The sequence below is a fragment of the Sipha flava genome, unplaced genomic scaffold (assembly GCF_003268045.1).
Source record: "Sipha flava isolate LNK unplaced genomic scaffold, YSA_version1 339_pilon_pilon, whole genome shotgun sequence".
In the NCBI taxonomy this organism is placed as follows: Eukaryota; Metazoa; Arthropoda; class Insecta; order Hemiptera; family Aphididae; genus Sipha; species Sipha flava.
Window position 1 is genome coordinate 881,666 of NW_020273031.1, and position 14,198 is coordinate 895,863.

The 14,198-nt window shown below is 29.3% G+C and overlaps 1 protein-coding gene across 3 annotated transcripts; it reads right to left on the reverse strand.

Moving 5' to 3' along the window:
- Nucleotides 1-6,656: 6,656 nt before the first annotated feature.
- Nucleotides 6,657-11,167, reverse strand: LOC112687308 (S-formylglutathione hydrolase-like). 3 transcript variants are annotated; one of them, XM_025559946.1, is made up of 6 exons: nucleotides 11,042-11,167; nucleotides 8,314-8,414; nucleotides 8,034-8,224; nucleotides 7,229-7,418; nucleotides 6,937-7,156; nucleotides 6,657-6,850 (listed from the first exon to the last, which is right to left on the reverse strand). In XM_025559946.1, the coding sequence occupies exons 2-6, from the start codon at nucleotides 8,391-8,393 to the stop codon at nucleotides 6,662-6,664; spliced, it is 870 nt and encodes a 289-aa protein (XP_025415731.1). In that variant the 5' UTR covers nucleotides 8,394-8,414; nucleotides 11,042-11,167; the 3' UTR covers nucleotides 6,657-6,661. The 3 variants fall into 3 exon arrangements, with proteins under 3 accessions (XP_025415731.1, XP_025415730.1, XP_025415728.1); XM_025559945.1 differs by having other exon boundaries at nucleotides 8,314-8,398; nucleotides 11,042-11,166; XM_025559943.1 differs by lacking the exon at nucleotides 11,042-11,167 and adding an exon at nucleotides 9,963-10,111 and having other exon boundaries at nucleotides 8,314-8,398.
- Nucleotides 11,168-14,198: the final 3,031 nt, after the last annotated feature.

A 14,198-nucleotide genomic window follows, 5' to 3' on the forward strand; every position in this document is an offset into this window, starting at 1 on the left:
TATATTATATTATAATATATAATATATATTATGAAACAAATACAATGAGTACATATACATGATTACCATTAAGGATCTGTCAAACAGAACACGTATGAAAGCGTGAATTACCATCGCTAAGTTGTATTCGATCACAAAACAAGCGTGGTAGTGCATTATTTTTGGCGTTCAGACAATGGTGAAAGAAGGAATACCTACATAAATACGAACATAAATAAATGTTTATAATAAATAATTCGCTTCCTTTTTTTGTTCTTCTTCGTCTGAACTAACGGACGTATTTTCATTATAAACCACACTTTGAAAACGAAGATACGAACAATACTACTATATTGACTAGAACCAGTCTATAATGCAACGCTTTTTAATTTTTGTGTGACTTGGATAACGTCAACAATAGTGTTAAAAGAATGCGACGTTAACAACGCGTTCTGTTTGACAAGGCCTTTAATCTGATAATGAACAAATAAATGATATACGTATAATAAATACACCACTTCTTCGGACGACAATATTTGTGCGTACGACGTGATCAGAATAACACGTAGTACATTACATGAGCAGCAACACATTTTATTCTTTTAATAACATAGGTACACTCGTATATTTCAATGAATTAAATTTAAAATTAAAATTTCTTAAGTCATTAATAACATTGTATAGCATCTAGCATAGGGTTGCCATAAAAGTTCAAGTACTGACCGGGACATTTACAAAAATAATTTAAACAACCTTTTTTTTTTTTGCTTTCATTGTCGAACTAAACAGTGTATACTGAAGGTTCTTTAAATAAAAAATAACCTTTTTTTTGAATATTTTTTTAATTATAAAAATTAGAACACGGTGTGATGTACCTGGTCTATATATATAGAATAAAATAATAATAGCATTGAATTATGAAAAAAATTAAATTAGATGATACATTTGATTAATGAAATAATATTTATTTATTTATTTTGAAATATTATATTTTTCTGACTTTTTCACCTGTTTCAATAGCTCTGATTTTCCTATAACATACGTATGAAATTCCGAACAAGTCATTTTGAAATTAAATTTGCATTGAATGATACTTTCTACAGTTTCTACTTGAAGACGGTTACGTTCTTTTGTCCACTGGGCCATTATAAGTGAAAATATCCTTTCAACATTAGCGTTATGACCAGGAATAGCATATAAGTATTGGCACATCGCAATTAAATTACGTTTTCTTTCCAATATATCAGTTTTTTGAAAGAAAAGTACCCATTTGTCATGCATGGTTTTTTTATTCCAATCTTCATCAAATTTCTGTTTGTCAATGAAGTTTTTAAGATACAATATTTCTTCAAAGCAACTATCTGTGGTATCAATTCCCTTTTCTTTTAAATAATTTATTGTCTTTTCAAAGTCTTGCCATTGCAACGAAAAAGTAAGATCTATCCATGAAAATACCTAAAATGTTATAAGAGGGTTACTCCACTGTTGTAAATACTCCTGTGTCGTTTTGTAATAATTATCGATTTCTTCATCGAAACAAAAAGCTGAGCATCGTTTTTTATTTTATTTTATTCAATTTTAGTTTTGATTCCCAAAAAGTAAGCTTCGGCGCGTTCTGAAAGTGTTTGTTCAAAATCGTTTATAATTTTTTTGACTTCTATAATGGTAATATCAGATTTTTCTATTTTTTTGATTTGTTTTTCAAATAAAAATGTTTGACAATGTAAAAACAAGAAATAAATTTGTGACAACGGATTGTTGAAAAAATCGACGATTGCTTTTGGTGGTCTTGTTTCTTCGAGAAAAAAATTTTTAAGTGGTTCCCATAACTGTAGAATACGTTCAATTGCTGGCAACAAAGACAGCCATCGAGTTCTCGAATTAGACTGTAAATTAGCATAATGTACATCAGCCTCCTCACAAAATGATTTACGACGTTCATTTCTTACAATAAATATGGAAAAATATTTATAAATTTTAAGTACATGGTGTGCCGGTCGCCGGCCGTCGCGTCGCGTCCGGACGCCGTGCAGATCGCGACCGCTCGGGTGCTGATCAGGTTCCCGGACGGTAAGGGGTTCTCGCCGGTCCCGTGCTCCTCGCGCAACCGTTCTTGCACGTTCACCATCCATCCCGACCCGGTGTTCGCGGACTTCCACGTGGAAAACGAATCGGTCGCGATAAACGCGATCGGTTCGAACCGGGGCTACGGGGCCGACGACCTGACCGTACGGTTCCCGAACACCGCCAACCGGTGCGTCGTCACGGAAACCACCCCCGACCGGGTGCTGTGCGCGCCGTCCTCCCCGACCGTGAACCTTACCGATCTGACCGACCTCGTCGTGACCGTGGGCGAACGTCTCCAGCGCCGGGTGACCAGAAAGCGGATCGTCGACGGCAGCGATTGGTTGCCCCTGGGTTTCTCGTGGACGATCGTCACCGCCCCGGCCGTCGTCTCCGTGTCGATAATCGCGGTCCTTTTGTGCTTTTGCCTCGGCAGGAAACAGCGGTACGATATCCGAACACCGAACGATGCGTCCGAGTTGCGACCGATATACCACCAATCGCTAAAACCCGTCATGTCGTGAACACATGACGTGTTTACGAACTTTGCGCCCCCCGAGTCAACAGTATGTGTACGCCCTTCCCTCCAAAAAGAGAGTTACACTATCTTCTCAATCTTTTACATTCTCAGGCTCATTTTACCCAACATTTTTAGATAAAAATTTCAAGCGTTCAAACATATGATAATCATATTGTAATAATCGATAATATTCGATGGTTCGAGATATCTTTTAAAATAATACGAATTATAATTATACGAGCCAAATGTCTATTTTTTTATTATATAATCCCGAACATGCCCAACTAGAGAGGGGGGGCACTCGGGTATTTGTCCCTGGGGCACGGGTATCCTCAAGGGCCCGGAACGGTCCAGAAGAATAACTGTATTAATTTGATAGAAGCTTTTTCAAAATGGTGCAACGTGCAAATAAAAATCTATACGTTGTATCAATACGTTAATACGTTCAGGATATATGTATCCATTTGTTTATTATTATTAAACTTGTGAGTTGCGAGTTGATTTTTCCATTGGTATTATGTATTTTAAATAGTGAAAAAAATATTGGTAAAAAATAGCTTATATTTTACTTTTTTTAGAGACTCATTATAAATGTTGGGAATAAATATTGAAAAGACGGAGTTCAATGCGGCATGTAGAATGTTTCCTTCTATTTAAATATAAAAAAAAAATGAAATTTGGTTGATTCTACGGGGTAGGATCACTATTTTCGTTGAGTGTATTTTTGAGGTTAAAACGACTTTGGCACCAGGCATCCCTAGTTACAACTATCTTAATTGTATTCTTCGAAATGCGATAAGAATTATTTTTGTATTTTCTTACGAATTTTCCTAAGGCTACCCGTAACAGGGCTCGACGAGTGCTGAGCGCTCATTCAGCGTTCCAGCTCGAATAAAAAATCATTGTAGGGCCACTATGGGCCAGAAAAGATTTAACGGTCTTACTATTTTGGCTGTTGAAAACAAAACGGCAAGAACAATTTTATTACGATGACACAATTGAAGATTTTGCACAACAAAAGGTGCAAAAAGCGAATTTTCTTTAGTAAAAGACTGTAGTAGACTCTATCTCTTGCAAATCCACTTCGCTTCATTTCAAAATTCAAACTGATATCCCGGACACAAAAATAAAAGATACACATCATGATGTAAACCAGTAAATTTCTCGTTTTACTCAGAATCTGAAATCTTTATACTTACTTGATGCCTAGAAATTAACTATAACATAAGTCTAATTTTTTATAGTAGTATAATACATTCAAATATAAATATTTAAACGAAAATACTTACCCGTGTCGATCACGGTGTTCAATATAATTTTTCGAGTCTTTGTCATGTTCAAATCCTGTGGTCCTGGTAACACAAGATTTACCGCATAAAGAGATAAGCGAAGAGGCGTAACATCGAAAATACAAGAAGTTTCTGAACATAAATACTGAATCATGTGCTAGAATAGTCCAATCATTCGAATCTTCATTAAAACAATATAATACATTACAATGCAACGTGATCCGGTTGATATAACCTAACCTTCCGTACGCTATACGATTTTTATTATACTTTTTAATCGTCATATATTTATTTTTGAAGATTCGTATGTACATATTTAATCTTGTATGTATTCATATGTCCTTTTTTCCGCCGTGTAGGAACCAACATGCGTACCTACCTACCTGGTTTTTACCGTGCAAGAACTTACATATATCCGTATAGCAGTGGCGAACGCAGGAGAAGATTTGGGGGTTAACCCCCCCCCCCTCAAATATCCGGTTCAAAAAATAAATTACCTGACCTCCTAACCTGACCTAGTTCACCAGATGAAAATAAAAACCACTCGAAGCCAGGACAAGTCACAGTGACACCGATGCATCACGATGTCTGTTTCATATGCAAAAAAAAATAAAATCCCAGGTAAACCGCAATAAATATTGAGTAGGTTAAACTATTGAGTTATAACTGAAATTTAGAAATAACCTTACATCCAAATCGCTATAGCTTGTACATCCAAGTGTAACCCTGTCCACCACCGTACCGTCCACTTAAATTTGAAGTATTACATCCGCAATATCTACACATAGGAATCGACGCCACTCATAGAGTAAGAATGTATGGCGCCACTATATGAATCACATATATCAGCTGATAAAGTTCCGTAATGAACTGATAGAAAAGCAAATGCTATCAAAATCCATAATATAATAATAATAAATTTATATTGAATTGTTTTACTTCGTGGATCCCTTAATAAAAGAGCTGAAAACATGGCAGTCCCTCTTGGTCCTCCTATAGGTATATTAAAAAAAAATAACCTGCGTACATTAATGCATATTTTATCTTTTACTATTGAGAAACTATTTTGTACAAGTTAATTAAGTTGCTATTGTTCTTGTTATGGTTTAATGGTTAGTATTTGGTAAAAAGAAATTTTTAAATTTTTTCTTAACATCATTCAATGTAGCAGTAGGAAAATTGTAGGTATTCATTTCTTTTTTTTTTTTTTGTTGTATCCATATTTTTATCACATTTTATTTCCCACGATGCAGGATGATCACAATTAACTTAATCACATTTTAAAATAAAATTTCGTTCCTAATTTCTATCAGAAAATGTCATTTGAACATACGATTTAACTGATTTATTCAAAGACACACATTTTTTATCATAAACAATTTAGAAACTTTGTTGACAAAATATTAACAATATTATTGATAATTGCCTCCAATAACACAATAATATTGACCACCTATCTATTAATAAATATCAAAATAATTTTGATTGTTTCAATAAATTGAACAGATTTAGTTCAATCATGCTCTAGGTATATATTAATGTTTATAACATAAAATGGTCCTCTGTCTCTAATAAATACCCGGAATTTGCACCAAATTGGTGGTTATTACTTGAATGGTTACTTATTTAAGTATAAGTTGTTTAGAGTGAATTAATATGCTATTAATAATTATTAGTGAGCATGCAGTGTTCTAAACAGCGATCACTACAATTTTGGAGCGTAATTATTCTTTAAATTTAATAATGTTAAAAATAAAATTTTATATGAAAATGGATTATATAATTAAAATATAATATTTTATCATCTTAAAATACACATTAATTATAAAACAAATACATTTTGTGATTCGCTTGATAGTTTTGTAGATGTAACTACATTTTAACTTGATGTTACTTAATTGTAAACAAATCTCTATTAATTTACTTGTTGTACAATAATTGTACATAATTATGCAGATGAAAAATTCATTCAAGATCATTCAATTTTTTCCTCGTCTAAAATTTGTATTCGCACCAATACATTCTTTATAGATATTATGATTTATAATAAAATTAGAAAAAATGAAATAAAAATGAAAAATCAGTAAATGACTAATACTCATAAATTAATAAATTAACTAAGAAATAGTTTATATATAGAAATAAATAAATAAACAAATGCTTAGCTTGAAATATTATATTTGTAAAGTACGGTCAGTTTCAAATTAAAAATTCATCATCTAGTATATACAGTCCATAAAATCGCGACTCAATAAAGTAGAGGGGACATATAGATTCAGATATACCTAATTGATAATTATAAAATAGAAAATATAATAGTAATATTGATATTCATTTTGATTTATTGAAGATAACAAATTTATGAACATTATATTATGCTGGTCAAAGAATTTGAGGAAAAAAGAAACCAATTGTTTTCATAGTGATAATAACTGAATGGTGCCTCTATTTGAAACAAATTGTTTTTATAATTGAGCACATTAAAATCATCACATATTATTATATTATGTATTAAATATATAATATATATATATATATATATATATATATATATATATATATATATATAAATTACATATTAAATAGACTAAAAGATCATTAATATTTAAATATTGTTAATAATATAATCAATTTGACAGATATGTAAAGTTAAATATTTATTATATATTACTATTAGGACACCACTACATCATAGTTACTAATTGACAAACTCCTAACATGGCGATAAATATTATAGTTATTAAGACCTAATTCAGAGATATAAATATATGGTGACAACTCAATTTCAGATAACTAATAAAATAAAATTTTACGAAGACAATTTAGAAGAATGAAATTTAAAATGTTCCTCAATAAATGTTGAAACAAAATAATATGAATGACCATGACCCTCTTCCAGATGGAATTCAATTTTAATTTTATTATCTTTACACTCATTTGCTGCTTTTACAAAGTTATCAATTAATAGATCCTCCTTCAAGAATTCATCATCAGTACCCTGTTAACATTAAACACAACATAAGTATGATAAAAAAATGTACTTATAAAATTTAATATAATATATTAATTTGCTTGAATACTAACTACATGTATTAATATTTGCATTTCAGGGCCATCATAGTATTTAACTAAGAATGTTGGATCCCATTTTTCCAAAATTTCCTTGTCTTCTCCAATTAATGTTTTTAATCCAGGGAGCAATGTTGGTGAATTAGAAATATTGCAAGCTGGAGCAAGAGCTGACACTGATTTAAATTTACCTGGATTAAGTAAACTACACAACAATGCTCCATGTCCTCCCATACTATAATACAAAACAATAATTTTATTAGGTTAATTGTTATACTTGTATTATTAATTCTACTAATAAAATAACCTGTGTCCAGTTATAGATATTTTATCCTTTATAACTGGAAAATTGTTTTGGATAAGTTGAAAGAGTTCTTCTGTTATGTATGTGTACATCTGATAGTGTTTGTTCCACGGTTCTTGTGTAGCGTTTACATACATGGATGCACCTGTCCCAATATTCCAAGTATCATTTTCACCAGGTATGTTACAGTTTCCTATATAAATAATACAGTTTTAACAACAACAAAATAAGCAATTAAAGTTATATAAGACCATATAGGTATTTTCAACAAATCATTTATATAAGTATCCATAATAACATGTTACACAAAAAAATAAAGGTTAAAATGGTTCAGACATATTAAAAAGAAAAGCAATAAACAAAACTAGAGGAATTATGGATTGGCAACCAGAAAGAAATTGACCAAGGAGAAGACAAAAGAATGCTGTATAGATGACATTTATGACTTTACAAAATTATACCATATACAATTACAAGACCTAAAGTGACTGGAAATTGCTAACTAGAAAGAGTTGGTCCAAGATCGTGGAATTTAGAGGGCATTGACAGTGGCATTTTCAGGGAGGAGTTATTAGTATATAATATTTATTTTTTGAAAGAAATTATAATATAAATAAAAATGTTTTTTTACTGCTTCATAATAATTACTTGAACTTCTGTCAAAAGTAAAATAGTATTATTTTTTTTAAATTATATGAAATAAATTAACTTTGAACATTCCAATTCAAAAAATATTATTTATTTATTCTTTCACGTAAATTCTTAAAATATGGGGCTATTAAAGCAACTTGTTAATAAGTTCACTTACTAGGACTAGTATCTGGAGCAACTACAATTATTTTATATTGTGCAGCATATTTTTGAAATCCTGCTTTAGTGATGACGTTTTGTTCAGTACATGTAAGACCTGATAAGTAAAATAATACAGGGAATTTTTCATCTTCCTGCTCTGAAGGTGGAATGTAAATACCAAACTTCATGGTACATTGCAAAGCATTGCTGAAAAAAGTATACATAACTTCTTGATAGAATACATTAACTCGTTATTAATTACCAATAATGTTAAATATATATGATTATTTTTTTACCTGAAATGTTCATATACTTTTTGATAACCTCCAAAACTCTTATTATTTGAAACACATTTAATTTCTGATTCAGCAACCATTATACCTACAAATTAAAACACCTAATTTTAACATAAATAAAAAAATAAATAAATATTGATATAATATAAATTTATTAGATACTAGCAATATTAATGATAAATATATTTTTATTCAAAATTAATACAGATACAAAAGAAATGCTAATTAATCTGTTATTGATAATGACACATGATATATTAAGAATTTTATAATACTTCTTAGTATATATTGTTTTCTGTTCTATCTCCTATTAAAATTAAAACCATTAGATGATTTGGTTCCCCAGTTCGAGAAAATCCCAAGTATAATTGTTCATGTAAAAAGCACTCTGAACAATGATCTACGCCAACGTACAAGTACCTAAATTTTTGACCTAGAGCTTTGTTAATCGTAATCGCAAAAGAACTTTAATAAGGAATTCTTCCACATTATTTACGATCTATCCAATTGTGTGGTTGATAGAAATGTAACCATTTTCATTTTCTTAAGTTCTATTTCCAATTTTAAACAACTATACTAAAAAAATATTATTCCCTCTGCATAAATAAACTCTCATGTTTGTTCGCTAATAGAGTTTTTTGACATTGCTCCAAATAAAGATTTTAAGCAAACATTAATGACATCAGCTTCAGTGCCCTGAAGTGATAATGTTGGCTGAAATCACCAGCAAAATCAAACGTTATGCCACCCATAAGCTTATTGATCACCTAAGTTTTTTTAAAGTTTGATCAATTGCTTCAATATGTGCTCTGTATCTCATTCCACACAACAAATGAAGTTTCTCGAAGAATTTTTCCACTTGGGCCATTTTTACGAATCGGATAAACAAATTCTCTGTCAAATAATACACTTAATGGTAACTTGAAAGTCGAGTGAGCAGTTCTGCCGCTACTGAGGAAAGTTGCTGCTATACCTGATGAAGCAACTGCTAATGTAGCTTTTCCTCAAAATCAAATTTAAGCCAACAACAAATTAATTAGGAATGTTTTTCCTGTACCACTCAAAGTATCTAAAAAAAAAAAATACTCTTCTTTGATGATTCATTATGCTTTCCGTAATAACATTAAAACTTATTTTTGATCATTTAGTTTCTGTAAATTGATTTCTACAAATTCTTGTAATTGGTTATTATCGTAAGAACGCCTAATCAAGAATTCAAAAAGATCAAATGCATTTTCATTTCGAACAGGTTTAAATATTTTTTAGACAGACAAACAACTTTATCTTTTATTTCAATTAAACCTCTGTTAAATATTTCATCAGAAAAATTTAATTGCAAGTCATTTAATTGAATGCATTCTGTATAAAGAATATCTTCACAAAAATAATTTCTGAACTGTTGAAGATTGAGGTTCAGATGGTTGGCAGAAAATTATGATTTTTGCAAATAATCCTCTTAACATAGAAGGACTTGCTGAAACAGTTCCATCTGTTAGAGCGTTTTTCCATTGCTCAACATTTTCTAAAAGCACAAGAGCAAAACAGACAGCTCTAAGTCACGTGAATGATCCCATCAATGTTCCTCAAGCTTTCAAATTAAGTAGGACCTTGTACATTATTTAGAAATAATCTTAAATGGAATTACTCACGTTCTGATGTGTTCTTTTGATGCATTCTGTTATACATTCAATTAGCATTGGCAGTTTTTCTACCAATGCATGCTCTTGACGCTCTCGGCATGTTGATGAAATATCAACTTACCCCAAATTTAACTTCGCTATCATACCCAATAAACCTTCTAAATTAGTATCAAAAAGTATCTTTAATTAAACTAAAACAAAAACTATGTTTGTAACTTTCATGAACATAAAATTGTAAAAATGATAAATAGTGTTATAAAAAAATGGAAACAAAAAAGATATGTTTTTGAAATTTTCAAAAATTTTAAACTTATTTTTTATTAATAAAAGTGGTACTAAAACCTTCAGCAGACATAAGGTATAACAGTAAAAAATGTCAGCCAAATCGGTTCAGTGGTTTTCTCGGTTATCATGGTAGTAGAAAACCCATTACAATTTTATATTTCTTTAATTTAAATTCTAGTTACCGGAAATGTACAATATACATATTATACAGAGATTAGTACTAGAAGTTATTCTACAATGAGATGGAATCTTGTGTCATAGAATAAGAGTACTTATTTTTATATTTTATTTAATAACTATATAAAAGAAAAATAAATGTAACTAGATAATCAAAACATATTTAACTTAAATTAATTGAATATAATAAGAAATAAATTAGTGTTGAAATTTACATTTAGAAACTTACATTACTATATAGTTAAAGTTTAATATAAAGCCAATTTTTTAATTTATATTTAAAATGTTAACATTTTGAACAAATAAGTGATTCTCTTGAAATCGCATTAAGAGACCTTAAACCAATTTTCGTATAAAAGACATTGAAACTTTTTTAGTGCTAATAAATGGTATTTCAAGTTTATTTTTCTGAAATTATATAGTTGATTTAAAGTAGGTATTAAATAAATTATTTTATAAATTAAGCATATTGCTTGTTTTTGTATAATTTATTAATATCAAGTATATATAGCAGTAGAGATTTGTTTCTTTATTATAATATCTATGTAAAGCTAAATTATATCCTTAAATTAACAAAGTATATAATTTATGGAAAGATCAAACATTATTAATAATTAGACACTTACTTTCGTGTGTATAGTACAAAATATAGATTCTGTAACAATCAAACAATAGAACTTATAGGAATGGTTAATGATAAATGTATAAAAAAATTATTAAAATAACTAATTGAAAACGTAAAAAATAGATAAAACAAAATCAATTATTGAAGTTGGTAACTTGATTTATTTCGAATAAAAAAATTGAGTAGAAAAAAGTCAATAATTAAAAATGTATTCTCTATACAGATCATAGGTTACATTATACTGTTATCGGTATTATTATCAGATATTGTTCAATGACAATCATATTACATATGACGAGAAGTTTTTTTATTGAATTTAAAATTAATCAAGTATTCACTGTTAAAAAGCCACAAACACACATAAATTATATATATATAATATTATGACTGCATGGAAAACTAATTGTTTTCACCAAATAAAACTGTAAGAAATATTGAATTCTTATCAGTGACTGACACTCTGCCTGACCAGTTAATCCCACCATTGCCCGCGCAATACAAAATTACCTATTACTACGAATTTAGATATACTTAAGTATACTTAAGGTTTACTGAAATGTCTGAAATAAAATAAATATAAATCCTATGAGCTGTAGTAAAAATGAAAACATTAGTCGTGTTAAAAAAGTATATCTGGTGAATCTACTTAATGTATAATATTATAATATATTAGCTACACCAGAATAAACATTTTAAACATATCATATCATTTAAATCATACTTTAAATCAGAGTAATGATTAGTTACACCTAACATAAATAAAAACAAAGAATTGTCAGAATTTGAATTTATCCAATAATTGTCAAATACCTAAACCTAACGTATGCAATTAGTAGACGGGGCAGAGTATAGGTTATATTTTATTGCCTATTAATTTCATGATTAGACCACAAGGTTTTTTTTTTTTTTATATACTTATATTTTCAACAATATACCACCTATTCACGAGCGGGTTTAAGGGGGTGGCTAAGTGGGCATTATCCCCCCCCCCTTGGGACTAAGCTATCTATTTTACAAATCAAAGTATTATTATATATTAATAATTATAATAAAATATCGTCAATGGTCATTGATAAATATGGTATCTATTTTATATAATTTTTTTTTTTTTAAATAAATAGCTCACTTTTGTTGTTAATTATATGTATTTACATATATTTTAAAATGGTTTCAGATTAAAATTGATACCAATAATGTAACTATTTAAACTTTGTCATTATTGTGAAAAAAATGACTTACTTATGAGGGACTCAAAAACATATTCTGTAATTTAAAATTGATAAATTATTGATAATGATAAAACCCGCCCCTGCACCTATTCAGGGGCAGATCCACAGTTAGGTACCTGTGGGTCAGGCTATTTCAAGGAGCCATTTATTAGGACTGAAACTGTATTAAAAATGTATCCATGTAACATAAAGATGAAAAAACATAAAAATAAACATGTAACATCAATATGATCATATAATAAGTGTTTTTAAATTAATTCATAAATATCATTTAAAACAAACATTTATTTTACTTTATAGAGGATTCCGTTTTACATAGGTTTCGGCATAGAAACTTTTTATTGTACCATACAATAAAACCAGTGGCGTCATTTACGGGGGTGGCAACTAAGGAATTTTTCCCAGCCTAGTATTAAATCTAACCTAAAGTCGGCACACTTAACGCTTAAAAAGTATAAAAAGTCTTCAAGAAGCCAATTTTGTCAACAAATATATGTCAATAAACTCTATAGCTTCTTTTTTTTTAAAAAATCAGCAATAGACCCACCACTTAAGTATACCGTAAGTCTTTAATAACAACTACCTATACCGCACGATAAGTTATTAAATTATTTAAATTTATAGTAAGGTAAAAGCTTCGACGATCGATCGAAGAAGTGATAGTATCATTTTTAGAACGTCATCATTGGTTGGGGACAATTCAAACGAAACTAAATATCGAAACCAACCTGCAGAAATTAATACAGGTAGAAGGAGACCGAGTATAACGTAAAATTTGCCCTTTTGTATAATATTATAATCGACATAATATAATACATTAGGCAGGCACACTGAAGAAACTAATTTTAAGAAATCAGTTTCATGAAACCATTCAATTAAAAAACAACTAGATAAGCACATTGAGTTCTCCAAATAAAAATTTTTCATAGATGTGCGACCACGGTTTCATATAAACGTGTATAGCAACATAGTTCCGGTCCAGACCAGTTGATTGAATTTCTACTTTACGTCAAAGCTTCCCATAAGCAATTTTTACATACGCCCTTGAAGAACATAAGTATATTAATATTTTTATAAAATAACAATATTATACAGCATTTATGTAACCTTCAATATACATTTTAATTTATTTTTAACAACGTATTTGAATCGTACAAATTGAACAATGTCTTGATAAATAATTGTTACGATTTTTTGTATTTATAAATATAAACGTAAATACTTTACGTTTTGACCTATATTTTATTTTATTTTTTTTTTTTAATGTTTGTATAAATTATAAATTAATACGATGTACTGTGGGTTCTACATTAAACAACCGATTGATCGGCGCTTAATACCTCTGCAACCGCACACAACTATACCTATGCTGTCCATCGTTTACGAGTGCAGTGAATCCAATATTTACGCCAGTGGCTTATTTATGAGGGTGCTGGGGTTTCCCCACCCCCAAAAAAAAATTTGAAAACGTCAAATTTTAAACATATCAGTAATATAATAATTTTAGTTTGTTTATTCAATAAGGTATTAATGTATTATGAAATATATATATATATATAAAAATATTAATCTCGCTAATAATTAAATTGTTATCGGATGATAATAATAATTAATAATAATAATAATAACAATCGACCGCACGGCACTCACAGACACATGGTATTTAAATAATCTGATGTGGGCAAATTATCGGTCGATATTTCGATGTCCTCAACTGCTATCAATTCATCGAAATTTAGACTTTCTAACCGATGAAGTTATTGATGATTTGACAAATAAAAAACGAAAACTAGAATTTATAATATAATTTGTAATTTTGTTATAGTAGTTTGTCAATAGTTTGATTTCAATAAGTTAATAAAAAACCTTACAAAAAGTTGATTAAGAACATTTTATACTAATTTAAAAATTATTTCACTATTAGGTATG

Excerpts from the sequence above, each read along its gene's own strand:
- LOC112687308 (XM_025559943.1), bottom strand. The coding sequence starts at position 9,999 with ATGTATAACAGAATGCATCAAAAGAACACATCAGAAC. Across the intron at positions 8,225-8,313 it reads AAAGTATATGAACATTTCAG|CAATGCTTTGCAATGTACCA; the intron begins GTAAAAAAATAA and ends TACTTTTTTCAG. Across the intron at positions 6,851-6,936 it reads TGCAAATATTAATACATGTA|GGTACTGATGATGAATTCTT; the intron begins GTTAGTATTCAA and ends TAATGTTAACAG.